The following is a 20,943-nucleotide window of genomic DNA, read 5'->3' on the forward strand; positions in this document are numbered from 1 at the left end:
CGGGTTTCCTCCAAGTGCTCCGGTTTCCTCCCACATTCCGAAGAGGTACCGGTTAGCATGCTACGTAGGCGCCGGAAGCACGGTGGCATCAGCAGTTACCCCGGCACAACCCCGGATTGTGGCAGACTCGATGAGTCTAATGGCCTAACCCTAATCCCACGTCTCAGGTTTTAAAACTGAGGTTTGACCCTGACCCGAGTAAAGAACTACTAAGGCAGATGCAGAGAATACTATTCCTCCCCTGTATTCACCTCTCTCCTCTAAGGGCACTACGACCTCACCGTAAGGTTTACAGGCTCACGTGCCTCAATGACCCAGAGAGCGATGTCGGCTGGAGTCAGGGCTTTATGCTTTGGCTCTTGGTGGGACTAACCATGCCAGACATGTCAAAGGGTAGAGGCCAAGCTTCGAGTGGTCCACCTGTCCTCCACGCTCAGGGATTCGGCTCAGGACTAACAACCCTGACTGGTCAAACAAAATTGCTACGGAAACAGCAATGAAAAATCCTTCTACATCCGAGTGTGATGGTATTCCTGAGTCTCCACCCAGGACTTGTATGAGTGGCAGTACTGAAAACCCAGAGGAAGCCTCTGACTCAATGAAGAAAGCCCCAAACACCTCCAGTGGTGTAACGGGCCGCAGGTAAGTCTTTATCGCTCAACAAAGGACGTCCCAATAAAACAGTCATTCTGGCCACCTCAAATGGCTCACTGAACGTGCAGAAACCTCACACCGAACTGCTCTCACACTGCCGCGACTTAAGTTAACTTGAATTAAGTAACTGGATTTCTGTGAGGTGACACGAAGCCACGGTAAACAGCACAGAAGGCCCAACGTCCTCACCTCGATAACGCACACTTCAGGTTCCACTCCGTCATTGTCCACCGGAATGCGAGCCTGCCGCAACACCCACTCCTGGATGGCGTCCGTGATATGAGGGACCACTGCAAAGGGGACAAAGGTTAACATCAGCCACAAAACCGCTTCCAGACAGACACCACTTCCCCTGACAAACTGCTACCAGCAGGCCGGCCTGCTGCATGAAGTCCCAAAGGGCAGAAAGATAACTTCAGCAGAGAGTTAGCAGCTGCTGGAAAATAGCTGGCAGACCAACTGAAATTACAGTATTGCGCAGTGTGTGTGCATCTGTCTGTCTGTGTGTGTCTGTCTGTCTGACACACACACACACTAAGCTAGGGTGCCCAAGACTTACTGGACTGCCAAAAAAAGAGAGCAAATTTCATGACTTGTGAGAGTGATGATAAACCCGGTTGTGCTGGCAAAAGGGCAAGGGAGAGGGGATGGAGCGGGAAGCACCAGAGAGACATTCTGTAACGATCAACAAACCGATTGTTTGGAATCAAATGACCTTGCTTGGCGTCTCGGAGCTGGGTGTGTCCGCATCCGCACCAATCCTTCTCTGCCACTTGTCTCACACTGTTGCCACGGTTTATAAATCTAAAACTTTTGCACAGTACTGGTGCGTAGTGGCACCCTGGTGGTGAGTGTCCATCGTGTCCGACAACGACAGGAAACCTGTGCAGGAGAGTTTGTAAAGTGGAAAAGCCACTGCACTGGGGCAACTCCACTCTCTTGACCTCGGAAGTTCGGATCCAGCGGTACACACAAGCGTCACAAGTTGGGTTCGTCCTTGGTTGCACTGGATGACCGTGACATCTTCTGTGCCTTGTCGTGACCTTCCTAGCTGTTGGATCTCACTGTAGATCTCATCCACCCAGTCTGCCATAGCGGTTGGCGTAAAGCTATTACAGCACCAGCGATCCAGGTTCAATTCCTCTGCTGTCTATAAGGAGTTTGCCCACACTCCCACAGGGCTCCCCTCACATTCCAAGAACATATGGGTTAGCAGGATAATTGGTCACATGGGCATAATTAAACAGCGCTAGCTTATTGGGCTGGAAGGGCCCGTTATCAAGTTTACTGTTTGTACGGGACAATAATTAACCAGTAGTAACATCAGCAATGATGGGATGAGTGGATTGTACCATCAGCCAGAATCGGATGGGGGCGGGGGAGAAAGAGCCAAAGCCAGAGAGGCTGACAGAGAAATGGGAAGGAACGGCAGGCCTATGGACGGCGATCAGCTTCAAGATCCAAAGTATTCTAGACTACACAAACCCTACAGAAAAGCAGGATTTGGTGATTTAGACGCAAGTGTAGGGAGAGCAGGAGGAAGAGACAAGCAGAGAGAAAAACTGGCCGTGTGGTCAACGGTGATGAGGAAATCTTTATTCCTCAGCACTGAGCACATCTACACAAAGCGCTGAAGCAGGAAAGCAGCATCCATCATCGGGGAGTCCCACCACCCAGAGCGTGCTCTCTTCTCACTGCTCCGACAGGGAGGTGGTACAGGAGCCTCAGGACTCAACACCACCGGTTTCAGGAACAGTTACCATCTCTCAACCATCAGACTCTTGAATCAGAGGGGATAACTTCACTCAATTTCATGTGCCCCATCCTTGAAATGTTCCCACAACTTCCTTTCAAAGACTCGTCATCTCACGTTCTCGATATTAATTGCTGATATATTATTATTTCTTTCTTTCTCTATTTGCAGCTTGTTGCCTTTGGTACACGGGTCGAAAGCCCTCATTGCTGCAGTCTTTTATTGATTCAGTTACGGTTATTATTCTTAAGTGGATTTACTGAGTGTGCCTGTAAGAAAATGAATGTCAAGGTTGTATATGGTGACATGCATGTACTTTGGTAATAGAATTTACTTTGAACTTTACACTACAGGGAGAGGGAGTTCAGTCATCTGAAGAGGAAAAAAAAAATCACAAGTAAAATGTAATCTAAATAACCGAAAGCCTGATGGAAGATGCAACAAGGTAAGCATCAATGAACACAATAGGAAGGAGACTCTGAAAACGCACACAGCACTCATCAGACCCAGCTTCAGTGGGCTGCCTCTCATTCTTGTCATCACATCAGAAGGTCAATTACACTATTAAAGAATACTTATGGCAGGTTGTCAGGGCAGGAAAATCTTAGCCACAAGGAAAGATGGACAGGTTGGGTTCGTTCAGAAGGGAAGCATTCTTCACTTCGGTTGGTGGTTGACACAAACAATGCATTTTACTGCTTATCTTGATGCAAGTGATTGTTAATTGAATCCTATTCTGATTTCTTACGGGCTTGAACAAGACTAAATAGTGGTAAATCTGCGGAATTCGTTGCCACAGGCAGCTGTGATGGCCAAGTCACTGGGCATACTTAAGGGAGAGGTTGACAGAATCTTGATTACTAAGGGCATGAAGGGATATGGGGTGAAGGCAGGAGATTGGGGCTGAGAGGGCAAATGGATCAGCCATGATGAAATGGCGGAGCAGACTCGATGGGCCAAATGGCCCAATTCTGCTCCTTTACCTTATAGTCTTATGGAAATAGCTCTTAACATCGGTGTTTATCATCAGAGGGAAGATTTTTAAGAGGAGTGTGAGGAGATTAAACTATAAAATCCAATGTCAGGACAGCAGCAAATACTATGTCGACCAAACTGGGAGAGAACTACCCCAAGGATCCACGAATCATCAACTGGCTATGAAGCGGCATGGCCAACTCTCCCTAGTCTCTACCCATGAAGATCGAGAGGGGCACAAAGCTGACTGGGCATCAGTGAAAGTCACAGCGCAAACACACACACAGCATGCAAGAAAATCAAGTCAAGTCACTTTTTATTGTCATTTTGACCATACCTGCTGGTACAGTACACAGTAAAAACAAGACAATGTTTTTCAGGACCATGGTGCTACATGAACAATACAAAAACTACACTAGACTATGTAAAACAACACAAAAACTACACTAGGCTACAGACCTACCCAGGACTGCATAAAGTACGCAGAACAGTGCAGGCATAATAAACAAGACAATAGGCACAGTAGAGATCAGTGGGTTGGTAGTCCAATGGCTTGGGGGGAAATCTGTCACATAAATAATCAGCTGGATGGCAGCGTCCGGGATTCTGCCTGTTTCTGTACTCCCGCCGAGTATTTCGTTGCCACAGATGAAGTCCAGTTTAATGTCCATTGGAGAGCAGAATGGACGGGAGGGCCGGCCGGCTAGGGCTTGTTTTTTTCCTGGCACGGACTCCTGCCCGCTCGCCTCGCTTCTGCTTCCTCGCGCACCGCTCACGACGTCCCCAACTCCGGCCACCGGCATCAGGCGACTCCGAGGACTGCAGGCCCGATTCCCTCAGCAAGCCAAGGTCACGCAATCTAACCAGCAGATTTTCATGAAAGTTTGTTTTTGGGCAATCTCTGTATTGTAGCAGTATCTGGCGATGATAGATAGTCACTCTGTTATGCATTGCCCTAAACCCTAACTGTGCTTAAAATTAAATTAAAAAACTAAAAACTAAAGTAGCACCGGTTCCGAAAGGCCGCTGCTGACGTGGTCCGCGCTGCCTGCAAAAGCGTGTTCCTAGAAGTGTGGTTTTCCGCAAACAATTCTATAACCAATCACGTAGACCTTGATCCTATTTATGAGCCAGAGCGGGCAGAATTCCAGAGCACTGCGCATGGAGTTCGCCACACAATAATCAGCGCCGGAATTTCCTCCCAACATCACAACTGAGTTCCCAAAATGACGACCAATCAGCTGACTGAAAAGTCTATAAGGCCAAGCATTCAGAGGCCACACCACAATCAGCAGTGCACCGACGACATCTCCTCATATAGTAACAAAACATTTGCAAGTAAGTTGTGAAGATCAGAGAACAACACTGCCCAACCTTCAAAAACTCCTCACGTTTCAAATGTATCTGGTGCACCTCAAGAGCCACGACACAAGACCATCTGGCCCATCGAGTCTGCTCCGCCATTCGATCATGGCTGATCGTTTTTTTTTCTCCTTCTCAACCCCAGTTCCAGGCCATCTCTCTGTAACCCTTGACGCCATGTCCTATCAATCTCTGCCTTAAATACGCCCAATGAATAGTGCTTGGCTGAGGAGTATCTTTATCTCCAGACTAGAAACGATGGGCTGAAAGGCCTCCCAACGTACTATATCCTTTCCGTGATTTGAAGCAATTGTGAGAACCCGCCTTACTTACCTTGCACAGTCTTGCCCAGGAAGTCCCCTTTCCTCTCCTTGTTGATAACCCACTGGTAGATCTTGCCGGTGGTGATGTTGTTGTCCCGTGTTAAACGGATGTCCAGAAACCGTTCATAATTCCCCAGGTCCAGATCCACCTCGCCACCATCGTCCAACACGAACACTTCACCTGCACAACCAGAATAACTTGGGTTCAGAGAGATGTCCCAAACTCGAGCATGGTGCTACAGACACCCTGAATAACACAAGCTTTGCATCCTACAAGGGACAGGGTCTTGGTCACTAGTGTGAGTAAAATCAAACCCAACCATCTTGAGAAAGTCAAAGAGAGCAGCATCCATGTGTTAGAACGTTACAGTACAGTTCAAGCCCTTCAGCCCACAATGTTGTGCCAACCTTTTAACCTACTCTGGAGTAGTGTAGTGGCATCCAGACATGGACTTGGGGGTTAGAGGTCCCGGGTTCAAATCCAGCCAGCTCCTTGCACGAGTTCCACCCATGCTGGGTTGAGCGTCAAGCTAGCAACAGCCTCGTAAAACATTCAAACACTAAAGTAACAGCATAGTTGCCACCCATGCGCAAATGAGGTGCCAGAGGAAAAAAAAAGAAATCAATCTAACCCTTCCTTCCTACACAGCCCTCCATTTTACTATCATCCATGTATCTGCCTCCACCACTACCCCAGCATAATGATCCACATGCTCACCACTCCCTGTGTGAAAAACCATCTCTGACACCCCCAATCATTTCAAAATTATGCCACCTCATTTTTAGCCATTTCTGCTCTGGATAAAAATACTAAGTACTAGAGAACTTTTACAGTGAGAGAAGAAAGGTTAGAAGAGTTTACAGTATTAAAGCAAACAGGAGTGGGGACAGAAGCGGATTTAATATCTTAAGATTAAAGAGAATTAGGCTATCTGGCCCATCAAGTTTGTGCCACTATTTCATCATGGCTGATTCATTTCCTTTCTCAGCCCCGATCTCCCGCTTTCTACCTGTATCCTCTTTCAGGTTGACTAATCAAGAATCTATCAACCCCTACCTTAAATACACCTAACAACTTGGCCTCCATGGCCGCCTGTGGCAAAGGATTCCACAGATTCGCCACTCTCTGGCTAAAGAAATTCCTCTTCATCTCCGTCGTCCTTCTAATCTGAGGCTGTGTCCTCGGGTCTTAGACTCCCCCACCACAGAAAATATCCGCTCCACATCTACTCTATTAAGGCCTTTCAACGCTCGATATTGGCATTCGCGAAGCTTTTAGGCAGACACGTGAACATGGAAGGATATGGACCAGGTATAGGTAGAAGAGATTTAGTTTAATGCAGCATTGTGGTGACCCACTTTCCAGCGCACTCGAATCGGCTCACAAAATGGCGCGCGCTGGCAGAGAGGCTGGCCCCAAAAAGGGTGCCAGGCTTTCTTCACCAGCAAGGGGAAAAGCCCACGCGTGGGAAGGGACTGTGGATATGCGCCCCCTGTAGCACTCCCACACAGGGAGGGCGGAAATGGGAAGGCTTAAAAGCGAGGCCGCGAAGTTTAAATAAATCTTTTATGCAACTGCAACTCGCCGTCTGAGTGACATTATTCCAGCGCTGTGTGTAGCAAAACGCTACAGCATTATATTTAGTACACACATGGTGGGCCGAAAGGCCTGTTCCTGTGCTATTCTATTCTATCCTCTATGGTCAGGTTCCATTGGGCATCATTGCATTGCCAAGCCCGATCAGGAAACTGAAAGCATAATGTCTGCTGTTTCCTACTGAAAAATTGACAAGGATGTTGCCAAGTCTTGAGAACCCGAGTTTAAGGGAAAAGCTGAACAAGTTAAGACTTTATTCTCTGGAATGCAGGAGAATGATTATGAAGGGTATTGATAGGAAGAATCCTCCAAGAGGATCACAACTTTGTTTGCGGGGTATGGAGGCTTGCATGCCTCAGTGACCCAGAGAGCTATGATGGTTGGAGTCAGGGCTTTATGTTTTGGCCCTTGGTAGGGTCACCCATACCAAACAGGTCAAAGGGCAGAGTGATCCACTGATCCTCCAGATTCAGGGGTTCAGCTCAGGGCTACCAACCCTGGCTGATCAAAAAAGTGTTACAGAAACAACAATGAAGAATCCTTCTACATCTGAGTGTGACAGTATTCCTGAGTCTCCACCCGGGACTTGCATGACTGACGGTAGTGAAAACCGAGAAGAAGCTACCGACACGATGGAGGAAGCCCTGAACACCACCAGAGATGGAGAACCCACGTTTGCTGAACCAGCTAGAAAAGCAAATTAAAAACACCCAAATACCAATCCCTCCTACCTACACAATGTCCACATCCCTCCATCTTCCTCACATCCATGTACCTGTCTAAACATCTCTAAAAGCCTCTAATGTATTTGCCTCTACCACCAATCCAGGCAGTGCATTCCAGGCATCCACCTCTCTCTGAGTAAAAAACTTACCCCTCACATTCCCCTTGAACCTACCCCCTCTCACCTTCAATGTATGCCCTCTGGTATTAGACACTTCAACCCTGGGAAAAAGATACTCCCTGTTTACTCTATCTATGCCTCTCATAATCTTATAAACCTTTACCTGACCTCCCGTCAGCCTCCGCTGCTCCAGAGAAAACAACCCAAGTTTATCCAGCCCCTCATGATAGCACGTGCCCTCTAGACCAGGCAGCATCCTGGTAAACTTCTGCACCCTCTCCAAAGCTTCAACTCCCCTCCTATAGTGAGGCAACCAGAACTGTCTGCAATCTCCAGATGTGGCCGAACAGTTTTATAAAGTTTTAAGAGTTTTATAAAGTTGCAATATTGAATGGTTACAATGGAGAGATTTTATGTATTTTCCAATTTACGGATAAAATTTACAGACATTAATATAAATGGAACCTGCAACTGAACTAGAGCAGTGCATTCGGACTATTCAGATTGGAGACAGATATCACAGGACAGCAATACTTCACCATGCTCGTAAGGCGAGAACGTTCCTGCATCGATGTTGATGTACGGATCGATCTTGATTGCTGTCACACGGAGACCACAGGATTTCAGGATGGTCCCAATGCTGCTCGCAATAATTCCTTTCCCGATCCCAGAGATGACCCCACCGGTTACCAAAATGTACTTCATTGGTGCTGTTGGAGCTAGTCAGAGCACAAGACAAGAGTAAGTTGTTAACAGCAGGCAACCACTGACCAAAAAAAAAAGCCAGACATAGCAGGATCTCCCAGTGACCATCCACCCATTTTAATTCCACTTCCCATTACAACATGTCAAGTCACGGCTTCCTCTACTGTCGTGATGAGGTCATGCTCAGGGTGTAAGAACACCACCTTATATTCCGTCCGGGTAGCTTCCAACCTGATGGCAAAGAATGTAGATTTTTCAAACTTCCAGTAATGGCACCCCCCTCACCAATCCCCGTCCCCTTTTTCCTCTCTCACCTTATCTCCTTGCCTGCTCATCACCTCCCTCTGGTGCTCCTTCCCTTCCTCACTTTTCTTTCTTCCATGGATGATTTTTCTCTATCAGACTCCCCCTTCTTCAACTCTATCTCTTTCAACAACTAACTTCCCTCCCAGCTCTTTACTTCACCCCTCTCCCTCCTAGTTTCACCTATGTCCTTGTGTTTCTTTCACTCTCCTCACTACCCTTTTTCCTCTAGTCCTGCTGAAGGATCTCGGCCCAAAATGTTGACTGTACTTTTTTCCACAGATATTACTTGACCTGCTGAGTTCCTCCAGTATTTTGTTTGTGTTAATTAATCTTTTTTTTTTACACAATTAATCTTGAATTTGACTCTTAAATACATGAAGGAGGAAATTTTGATTCTGGCATTCAGTTTCATCCAAGTATTTTCTTATAATTTATTTTACTTAACTTCTAGATCTGGTTTTGCAAACTCAGCGACAAAGCTTTGGAATTTTAACAAACCATTATGGGTAATTATTGGCTCTACATCCAAGGAAGGTCACAAGAATGACCCGGAGAGTGGGGGGGGGGGGGGGGGGGGGGACTTCACGGGATAACGTAGGATCGAGACGTGGAAATCCAGCTCTCCCATAAAAAACTAATAAATTAATGTTTAAGTGAAGAAAAGTTAGTAAATATTTTCTAAAAACTACATCTAAACTACTCAGGATTTTCCTCCTAAACAGACGCAGAAGAATACTACTACTTTGAAGACAGTACAAGCTGGGCCGGCCGAAACAATGAAGGAGCCTCGGACTCAAGTGCATCTTACCTCCGGCGATACAGAACAGGAATCGGCGGCAACATCAACAGTCTCCAAGAAGGAACAACAGAAACTGCACGTGCGCGAAGGGGCATGCGCAAACACGAGCAATTTGAACTACAAATCCCAGCTACGATTGGAAGTGGAAGTGAAAATGAATCCCAGGTGGATTCGGATTCTCTGGAACATACAGATGAAGATGAGGAGGCAAAAGAAGAACAACAGGAAGAGGTTGGAGGTGGAAGATTTTCTGGAAACATAAGAAAAGCTTTGGTGCAAATAATGCATGAATTAAAAACATTAAAAATAATAAAAGATATTAAAAATATGAAGACTATGTTTGATAAAATGGTGAAAAAACAGGAGAAAATGGACAAAAAAATTAAAAAGTTGGAAGAAATAACGGGAGGCACTATTGATATATAAAATGGAAGATAATATTCTTGCCTGGACATCAGAAAGAAAACGACTGTTGGAAAAAATAGACGTGCTTGAAAATTTAAAATCGTTGGTCTTAAAGAAGGGATAGAGGGAGAGGATTCAATAAAATTTTTTCAGAAATGGATCCCAGAAAATTTGGAAATGGAAGAGGGAACCCAGTTGATTGAAATCGAAAGGGCCCATAGAGCCTTAAGACCAAAACCTCAACCTGATCAAAACCCACGGCCAATCTTGATAAAATGCTTAAGATATCAAGATAAAGAAAAGATCCTGAAGGCGGCAGCCCAATGTGCCAGAAAGAGAAATGAGCCACTGATTATAGAAGGGAAAGCAGGTCTTTTCTATCCTGATATAAATTATGACCTTTTGAAGAAAAAGGAGGAATTTAATCCAGCGAAAAAAGTTTTATGGGAGAAGGGTTATAAATTTATATTGCGTCACCCAGCAACACTGATAATTTTTTTAGATGATGGAAAAAGAAGATTCTTTACTGATCATCGGGATGCAGAGGAGTTTGCATAAGAACTCCCAAATATTCGCTGGTCACAGTAAAGATTTAAAAGTGAAACAGATTAAAGATGAAGATAGGGACAGTGAAGTGAGTTGATAGACATTAAGGACAGAAGAATATTTAAATATTCTTTTAATTATATGATACAGGGAGAGGAAGGCAAAAATTTGAGAAATATTAATCGAGAGTAGTGATATTATTTTTCTTTTCTTATATATACTTTTTTCATGCTACGGGGGAGCTGGGGGAACTTCGGATCGATCGCTACGGGATTCACGTGTGTAATTATGGCGTTTGCCATGACCCGCACAACGGAGGGGGGTAATGTTTTTTTTCATTCACAACATTAGCAGGGGGGACTTCTGTTGTTTTTTTCTTTATAATCTATTTTTCTTTTATCTTTCTTTCTTTGCCTGGATGATCGGAGGGGAGACACATAGCAAAATGATGAATTTTAAAATAATTCCCCAAGGTACTACGGGAGTTGAAATATTATGTATTATTATAGATTGGAGTAACCCCTAAAAAATGATGACTAATTTAATGAATTTTTATAATGTTAATGGGCTTAATGGACCGGTGAAAAGAAAAAGAATTTTAACATACATTAAGAAAATGAAAATAGATATAGCTTTTATACAAGAAACACATTTAACAGAGATAGGACATCAGAAATTAAAGAGAGATTGGGTCGGAAATGTTATTGCAGCTTCATTTAATTCAAAAGCAAGGGGAGTTGCAATTTTGGTTAACAAAACTTTACCAATTAAAATACAAAACGTAATAATTGATTCTGCGGGAAGATATGTAATTATACATTGTCAAATCTTTTCAGAACTATGGACTCTTATGAATATTTATGCACCAAATGAAAACGATGCAAAATTTATACAAGAGGCTTTTTTGAATTTGGCTGACGCACACGATAAAATATTAATAGGTGGAGACTTTAACTTTTGTCTAGACCCAGTCTTAGATAGATCAACAAAGGTTGTTACAAAACCAAAAGTAGCAAAATTAACATTATCATTGATGAAAGATTTAAATTTGATTGATATATGGAGAATTAACCCAAGAGAAAGAGATTATTCATTTTATTCAAATAGACATAAAACTTATTCAAGGGTAGATTTTTTCCTACTATCAGCAAATATTCAAGACAGAGTTAAAAATATGGAATATTGTCAGATCATTCCCCCTTGATAATAACAATGATAATGATGGATAAGAAGGAATCGATTTACAGATGGAGATTTAATTCAATATTATTACAACATCAAGATTTTTGTGATTTTATGAAAAAAGAGATCCAGTTTTTTTTAAAGATACAAACTCACATTCAGTTGATGATAAATTTATATTATGGGAAGCGATGAAGGCATATTTGAGAGGCCAGATAATAAGTTATACTTCTAAAATTAAGGAATATATGGTAGAAGTAAATCAATTGGGAAAAGAGATTACAAAATTAGAAAAAGAATCTCAAAGATATATGACAGAAGAAAAACAAAGACAAATTGTTAATAAGCTACAATATGATACACTTCAGACATACCAAACAGAAAAAGCAATTTGAGAACTAAACAGATATTATGAACTAGGTGAAAGATCACACAAGATTCTTGCTTGGCAGTTAAAAACGACCAGCCAGGCTTCCAAAACGATAAATGCAATTAGAACAAGTGTAAATAAAATTACTTATAAACCTTTAGAAATCAATGAAACTTTAAAATTTTTTTATTCTGAACTGTATCAATCAGAATCACAAAATATTGTTGAGATAGAAAGATTTTTATCACAAATAACTCTCCCAAAATTGAATTTGGAAGAAGGGATTAGATATGCCTTTTACATTAAAAGAGGTTGAACAAGCTCTAGGATCACTTCAGAGTAATAAATCTCCAGAAGATGGTTCTCTGCCTGAATTTTACAAAAAGTTTAAAGATTTATTAATTCCTCCTTTTATGGAGCTAATATACCAAGCGGAAAGAACGCATAAACTTCCAGAATCTTTTTCGACGGGTATTTTAATAGTATTGCCAAAAAAAGACAGATCTTTTAAAGCCAACATCATATAGACCAAATTCTTTGTTGAACACGGACTATAAAATAATAGCATAGATTTTATCTAATAGATTAGATAAATACTTACCAAAATTAATACACATGGACCAAACAGGATTTATTAAAAATAGACAATTGGCAGATAATGTAACTCGGTTACTTAGCATAATTCATTTGGCACAAAAGAGGGAAGAAATGAGTGTGGCAGTTGCTTTGGATGCAGAAAAAGCATTTGATAGATTGGAATGGGATGGTTTATTTAAGGTATTGGAAAAATATGGATTAGGAGTATCTTTTATAAAATGGATTAAAACCTTAAATACTAACCCCAAAGCTAAAGTGGTGACAAATGGCCAAATTTCAACATCATTTCAGTTAACAAGGTCAACTAGACAAGGTTGTCCATTATCACCTGCTTTATTTGTGTTGGTGATAGAACCATTAGCTGAATTAATTAGAACTGACTCAGATATTATGGGTTTCTAAGTTAATCAGGAGGAATACAAGATTAACTTATTTGCTGATGCTGTTCTGCTTTATCTAACTAACCCATTGCATTCTTTGCGTAAATTAACTTCCAGATTGGAAGAATATGGGAAAATATCAGGGTACAAAATAAATTGGGATAAAAGTGAAATTCTACCCCTTACTAAAGGAGATTATAGTCAATGTCGATTAATAACTCAATTTAGATGGCCGATAAATGGTATAAAGTATTTAGGTATAAGAGTTGATAATGATATAAAGAACTTATATAAACTAAATCATTTGCCATTATTGAAAAAAATTCAAGAGGATCTTGACAAATGGATGATGTTACCAATAACATTAGTAGGTAGAGTCAATGCTGTAAAAATGAATATATTCCCTAGATTACAATATTTATTCAAAACACTACCAATACAATTACTGCATTAGTTTTTCTCAAGAGTTCAATAAATGTGTGAGGAAGTTCCTTTGGAAAGGCAAGATGTCAAGAATACCTTTGGAAAAATTGACATGGAAATTTGACCTAGGAGGGTTACAATTACCAAATTTTAAGAGTTATTACAAAGCAAATCAACTTAGATTTACTGCATCTTTTTTTTGATGAAGATAAACCGGCATGGATTAGAATAGAATTAGATAAAATAGGAGAAAATATACCAGAAGATTTTATATATAAATGGGAATCTAAATGGATACGGGAAAAGAAAGAATCTCCTATACTAAAACATTTGATTGATTTATGGAATAAGATAAATGTTGATGATGAGATAAAGAAATCTTTATTAGCAAAGAGACCTTTAATTCAAAATAAACTTATTCCTTTCACAATGGATAATCAACTTTTATATAACTGGTTTCACAAAGGGATTAGATATAAAGGAGACTGTTTTGAAGGAGGTATATTAATGTAATTTGACCAATTAAAGAATAAATACAAAATATCAAATAACACTCTTTTCTGTTATTTCCAATTAAGGGCTTATTTAAGAGATAAACTGGGTCAAACAATGTTATTGCTGAAACCTAATGAAATAGAAACTTTATTTATAAAGGAAAAATTTAAAAAAATTATTTCTGGTATGTATAATTTGATTCAAAAACAGGCAAGTAAACAAGGAATTCACAAGTCAAGACAAAAATGGGAAACTGATTTGAATATTAAAATTGATGAAACAGGTTGGTCTAGATTATGTCTTGACAGTATGACAAATACAGTAAATGTTCGACTGAGATTAGTACAACTTTTACATCAATTATATATTATACCACAAAAAATAATTAAACTCAAATGTATCTGATCAATGTTTTCGATGTAATCAAGAAATTAGTACTTTTTTTACACTCTACTTGGTCTGGTTTTAAAATTCAACCTTTTTGGACAAATTTAAGAGTTTTACTGGAACAAATTATTGGAATACAACTTCCACATAATCCAACATTATTTTTACTAGGCGATATTGAAGGGATAAAATCGAAATCCAAATTGAATAAATATCAGAAAGAATTCATAAAAATTGCATTGGCAACAGCCAAAAAGGCTATTGTAGTTACTTGGAAATCGGGTTCATACTTTATAGATCGTTGGAAAAATGAAATTTTTAGCTGCATTCCACTTGAAAAAATTACTTATAATTTAAGAGATAAATATGAAATATTTCTGAAAATTTGGTGCCCTTATTTACAAAAGATAGGATTAAATATATAGGTGCTCCGAAGATAAAATTAATGGTTATCTGGGGAAAGAAATAAATGTACATATTAAAGCTATTATGAACTCCATGGAGCATGTGGGGATCTTCCGATATCCAGGCATTCTTTCTTTCTTTTTTCTTCTATAGGGATATGTTAGGGGGCAGGGGTTAAGGGGAGTGGGGAAGGGTTGATAATTTTTTTCTCTTTCTGTAACCCATTTGAAAATTCAATAAAAAAAATTTATAAAAAAAAGAATGACCCTGGGAATGAAAAGCTTAACATGTGAGGAGCGTTTGATGGCTCTAGGCCTATACTTGATAGGATTGATGGGAATACTTGTGGGCTGCCCCCAGCACACCTTTGCATGGTAGGCTGTCTAGGAAAAACACACATTTGGATGTCCACGTGATAAACAAATATGGATAATGGGGGAGTCTCATCGAAACCTGCCAGATACTGAACGGCCTGGCTACAGTGGACACGGAGAGAGGATGTTTTCATTATTGGGAGAGTCCAGCCTTGGAACAGAGGGACATCTCTTTGGAACTGAGAGGAGGAGGAAGTTCTTCAGCTGGAGGGTGGAAAATCTGTGGAATTCTTTGCCACTGAGGGGTTGCAGAGGCCAGGCCATTGGTTATGTTTAAGGCAGAGTTTGAGAGGTTCTTCAGTGGTAAGAGAAGAGGGGTGAAGGGACGAGAATGGGGTTGAAAAAGAAAATCAGCCACAATGGAAAGGTGGAGCCGCCTCAATGGGCTGAATTGGCCTACTTTTTTCTCCTACATCTCACCGTGTTAGATTGCTGCAAGCGGCTGGTACTGTCTGCGCCGTGTGCTGCTCACTAGAGCAGCTCTGGCCTTTGAACCTAACAATGGAATGTACTTATCTCAAGACTGGTGCAATTTGGACTGTACAGGTCAACAGGGTTGGGGAGCAGGAACTGCCCAAGATTGGCCTTTTGTGTTCGGGACTTCAGAAGAGGTTATCTGGTTGAATTAGTCACCACTCTGAGAGGGGTTGATGGGTCAAATGTTGGAACAAAGCACAGTACAGGCCCTTTGCCCCACTAAGTTATGCCGACCTTTTAACCTACTCCAAGATCAATCCAGCCCTTCCCTCCTACGTAGCCCTCCTTTTCTCTAACATCCACATGCCTAAGAGTCCCATAAATGTTCCGAATGTATCTGCCTCTTCCACCACCCCTGGCAATGTGCTCCATATACCCATGTAAAAATCCTACCTGACACCCCCACCCCCCAATGCTTTCCTCCAAACAGCTTAAAACTATGCCCCTTTGTATTAGGCAATTCTACCCTGGGAAAGAGTCAGGTTATCCACTTGACCTATGCCTCTTATCATCTTTTACACCATTATCAACCTCCAAGAGGACAAGAGCCTTGGCATAGGATTCAGACACTTGTGTGCCTCAAAGACCCGGAGAGCGATGTTGTCTGGAGTCAGGAGTCAGGACTATGCTCTGGCCCTGGGCAGGGTCACCCATGCCAAACAGGGCAAAGGGTAGAGGCCAGACTAAGAGTGGTCCACCGGTCCTCCGGGTTCGGGGGTTCAGCTCAGGGCTAACAACCCTGACTGGTAAAACTAAACTGTTATGGAATCAGCAATGAAGAATCCTTCTACATTTGATTGTGATAGTATTCCTGAGTCTCGACCCAGGACTTGCATGACTGACAGTAGTTAAAACCAAGAGGAAGCCCTGACCACTGCCAGAGATCGAGGACCTTCACTGCTGCCCTAAACGCCAGTGGCATAACAGGCAGTAGAGACGCTTCTATTGAATTACCTCCCATCCTCCCTCACTCCAAAAAATCCAAACTCATTCAACCTATCAGAAGCAGTACTTACTAATCCAGGCAACATCCTGGCTTATCTCCTCTGAATAGAAATGATGAAGGTTCTTCGTCTGAAAAGTCCTGCCACTCCCTCAAAGGAGTTTCTACATTTCTCCCTGTGACTGCCCAAAGACATATCCACCGGTTGGGAGGTTATTTGGTAAATGGTCCCATTATTGGCTAGGATTAAATTGGGGGATTGCTGGGTAGAGAGAAGCCTGTGCCATGATTGACATCTCCCTAGAGTGAGGGGTTTAGATGGGGTAGAGTTTGTTAGGTGTGTTCAGGAAGGTTTCTTGACACAATATGTAGATAAGCCTACAAGAGAGGCTGTACTTGACCTGGTATTGGGAAATGAACCTCATCAGGTGTCAGGTCTCTCAGTGGGAGAGCATCTTGGAGATAGTGATCACAATTCTATGTCCTTTACCACAGCATTGGAGAGGGATAGGAACAGACCAGTTAGGGAAAAGTTTAATTGGAGTAAGGGGAAATATGAGACCATCATGCAGGAACTTGGAAGCATAAATTGGAAATAGGCATTCTCATAGAAACGTACGGAAGAAATGTGGCAAATGTTCAGGGGATAGTTGCGTGGGGTTCTGAGTAGATATGTTCCAATGAGATATGGAAAGGATGATAGGGTACAAGATCCATGGTGTACAAAGGCTGTTGTAAATCTAGTCAAGAAGAGCTTACCAAAGGTTCAATAAAATAGGTAATGACAGGAATCTAAAAGATTATAAGGCTAGCAGGAAGGAGCTTAATAATGAAATTAGGAGAGCCAGAAGGGGCCATGAGAAGGCCTTGGCGGACAGGATTAAGGAAAACCCCAAGGCATTCTACAAGTATGTGAAGAGCAAGAGGATAAGACGTCAGAGAAGAGGACCAATCAAGTGTGACAGTGGAAAAGTGTGTATGGAACCAGAGGAAATAGCAGAGGTACTTAATGGATACTTTGCTTCAGTAATCACTACGGAAAAGTATCTTGGTGATTGTAGGGATGACTTGCAGTGGACTAAAAAGCTTGAGCATGTAGATATTAAGGTAGAGGATGAACTGGAGCTTTTGGAAAGCATCAAGATGGATAAGTTACCAAGACCGGATGGGATGTACCCCAGGCTACTGTGAGAAATGAGGGAGGAGATTGCTGAGCCTCTGGCAATGATCTTTGCATCATCAATGAGGACGGGAGAGGTTCCGGAGGATTGAAGGTTGCGGATGTTGTTCCTTTATTCAAGAAAGGGAGTAGAGTTAGCCCAGGAAGTAATAGACCAGTGAGTCTTACCTCAGTGGTTGGTAAGTTGATGGGAAAGATCCTAAGAGGCAGGGCTTATGAACATTTGGAGAGGCATAATATGATTTGGAATAGTCAGCATGGCTTTATCAAAGGCAGGTTGTGCCTTACGAGCCTGACTAAACTTTTTGAGATGTGACTAAACACATTGATGAAGCAACAGCAGTAGATGTACTGTACATGGATTTTAGCAAGGCATTTGATAAGATACCCCATGCAAGGATAATTGAGAAAGTAAGGAGGCATGGGATCCAAGGGGACATTGCTTTGTGGATCCAGAACCGGCTTGCCCACAGAAGGCAAAGAATGGTTGTAGATGGGTCATATTCTGCATGGAGGTCGGTGACCAGTGGTGTGCCTCAGGGATCTGTTCTGGGACCCCTACTGTGATTTTTATGAATGACCTGGATGAGGAAGTGGAGGGATGGATTAGTAAATTTGCTGATGACACAAAGGTTGGGGGTGTTGTGGATAGTGTGGAGGGCTGTCAGAGGTTACAACAGGACATTGACAGAATGCAAAACTGGGCTGAGAAGTGGCAGATGGAGTTCAACCCAGATAAGTGTGAGGTGGTTCATTTTGGCAAGTCAATATGATGGTAGAATATAGCATTAATGGTAAGACTCTTGACAGTGTGGAGGATCAGAGGGATATTAGGGTTTGAGTCCATAGGACACTCAAAGCTGCTACGCAGGTTGATTCTGTGGTTAAGGCACACAGTGCATTGGCCTTCATTAGTCATGGGATTGAGTTTAAGCGCCAAGAAGTAATGTTGCAGCTATATAGGACCCTGATCAGAGCCCACTTGGAGCACTGTGCTCAATTCTGGTCACCTCACTACAGGAAGGACGTGGAAACCATAGAAAGGGTGCAGAGAAGATTTACAAGGATGTTACCTGGATTGGGGAGCATGCCTTAAGAGAATAGGTTGAGTGAACTTGGCCTTCTCTCCTTAGAGCAATGGAGGATGAGCGGTGACCTGATAGAGGTGTACAAGATAATGAGGCATTCATTGATCCTGTGGATAGTCAGAGGCTTTTTCCCAGGGCTGAAATGGCTAGCACGAGGAGGAATAGTTTTAAGGTGCTTGGAAGTAGGTACAAAGGAGATGTCAGGGGTAAGTTTTTTTTATGAACGCAGAGAGAGGTGAGTGCTTGGAATGGGCTGCCAGCAGCGGTGGTTGTGGAGGCGGAAACGATAGGGTCTCTTAAGAGACTCCTGGATGGCTACATGGAGCTTAGAAAAATAGAGGGCTATGGGTAAAGCCTAGGTAGTTCTAAGGTAGGGACATGTTCAGCACAGCATTGTGGGCTGAAGGGCCTGTATTGTGCTGTAGACTTTCTATGTCTCAATAAATAAATCCTCTCCATATTTGCTATCTGACTTGCATTGTGTGGGAGTTACACCTTAAACCGGCTCCATTATATATAAAAATCACAGCCAACCACTGTAACTTCAACACTGCACTCTGTTAATCAATAGTCCACCCTTCCAGCAACGGACAATAATCCAGCTACAGTCGGTCTCAGTGACCTCTATCTGGTTACACACAGTCTGAAACTCGATTGCAATTAAGGCTACACTACCCTATTTCCTGACCCCCTCAGTGATTCCTCTTCAAGGACACCCAGGACCCTTGTAGCACAAAACACTACAGGCACTCAGCAGGTAGGGCAGCACCTATGGAAAGGAATAAATAGTCGACGTTTTGGACCGGGTTCCTTCTTCAGGTCTGGAAAGGAAGGAGGGGGGGGGGTCCTCCTGAATAAAAAGTTGGTGGGAGGAGAAGGAGGTCAGCTGGAAGGTGATGGTGAAGCCAGGTGGGTGGGAAAGGAGGGTCCCCCAGGGGGGAGATGACAGACAGCGGGGAAGAAGGGAGAAGGACAAGAGGAAATCGATATGCATGCCATCAAGTAGGAGTTATCCCAGATGGAAAGGATGGTGTTGCCCCTCCACATGAGGGCGGCCGAGCTCTCATGTAGACAGTACAGCAAGACCCCCAGCGTAAAGTGACCGCGGGACCGACGCCGGGCACAGGCAGCCCGGGGATCTCCCCCATCCCTCCAAGGAGGGCACCTGCTGGGGCCTGTCACCACTTCATCCCCTTCACCTTCCAAATGCCAAGCACCTTGCCCTCAGCCACCCTCACTCCTCCCAAGGGGGGGGGGGGTAATAACTGGGAACTTTCCACTCCCCCTCCCCGCCAAAGGGAAACCCGGGAGCCCCCATCCCCCTGAGAGAAGATGCCTGAATTCCCACTCCTCAGCCCTGCCGCAGAAAATGCATGCGCTCCCCCCACCCCCAGGCAAAGAAAAGCCCCCTCCCAGCCCAGCGACTCCGGAGACCCTCCAAAGCAGACCTCTTCCCCCTGGCCGGCGGTGTCTTTCCACCTTGCATCGATTCGGTGCGCTCACTCACCGTTCCGCAGCCAGCGGCGACTGGAGACAGACGGATTGGGGTTGCAGAGGAGCCGGCGGCAGCGACAGACTTCCCGCAGCAGAGCCCGCATCCACCTCGCCCCCGCTTCCCGCAGAACACGCGGGCTCCAGGCCCCGCCGCGCCTGTCAATCACCGGCGTGACGTCAGGCCGGGCCCGCCACCTCCGCTCGTCATTGGCCGGCCAACGTCAAACCTCTGTCAATCATCGCCCTGAAGCCAGCCCAGGCTTGCCTCATTCGTCAGTCACCCACCTGACGTCAACCCATGCCCCGCCGCACTTACCAATCACAGTCCTGACGTCTGCCCGGCCAAGCGCTTCAACTAGTCATTGGCCTGACGTCCAAGCGGACCCGCCTCCTCTGTCAATCACCAGTCTGACATCATCACCACCACATCATCACTGGGCCCACCACTCTGGCGTGACGTCAGCCGGAGAGTTCGGAGTGAATATTAAAATACGTTGAATCTCACTTAAAGCATGGGAGTCTGCATTTCTGAAGGAGGTCATTCCATGCTACCCCTTCCCAATATGGGTCTGCAACCCTACAGCCCCTGGCTCTTCAAGAATACTAAATTAACATGAACAAGTTTATTTCTGTCCTCCACAGATGCATTTGCAGCTTTTTAAATATATATTTGAGATTTCCAGCATCCAGTTTGGTTTATTTTCCACTCTAAGCTATTGTTCAAGAGGGATTGGGACAGGGTGTGGCACTAAATAATTGAGGCAGTTAGATAATTCTATCAGTCACTGTAAGTCCTTCTGAGGCTGCGTCCTCTGGCCCTTGACTCTCCCATTATTGGAAGCATCCTCTCCACAGCAACACACGCAAAATGCTGGAGGA

At 43.5% G+C, this 20,943-nt stretch overlaps 1 protein-coding gene across 2 annotated transcripts in view; it reads right to left on the reverse strand.

Annotated features, from left to right (window-relative positions):
* The window catches only part of LOC132380424 (CTP synthase 1-like), a 62,000-nt gene extending 41,765 nt beyond the window's left edge, over positions 1-20,235 (reverse strand). For both annotated transcript variants that reach the window (XM_059949217.1, XM_059949216.1), the window contains exons 1-4: positions 20,078-20,235; positions 8,048-8,227; positions 5,078-5,248; positions 844-944 (exon numbers count right to left, since the gene is read on the reverse strand). In XM_059949217.1, coding sequence (XP_059805200.1) covers positions 844-944; positions 5,078-5,248; positions 8,048-8,227; positions 20,078-20,168 — 543 coding nt within the window. In that variant the 5' untranslated portion in view covers positions 20,169-20,235. The remainder of the gene's footprint in view (positions 1-843; positions 945-5,077; positions 5,249-8,047; positions 8,228-20,077) is intronic.
* Between the last annotated feature and the right edge of the window lie 708 nt (positions 20,236-20,943).

Source organism: Hypanus sabinus, chromosome 24 (assembly GCF_030144855.1).
Source record: "Hypanus sabinus isolate sHypSab1 chromosome 24, sHypSab1.hap1, whole genome shotgun sequence".
Classification (NCBI taxonomy): Eukaryota; Metazoa; Chordata; class Chondrichthyes; order Myliobatiformes; family Dasyatidae; genus Hypanus; species Hypanus sabinus.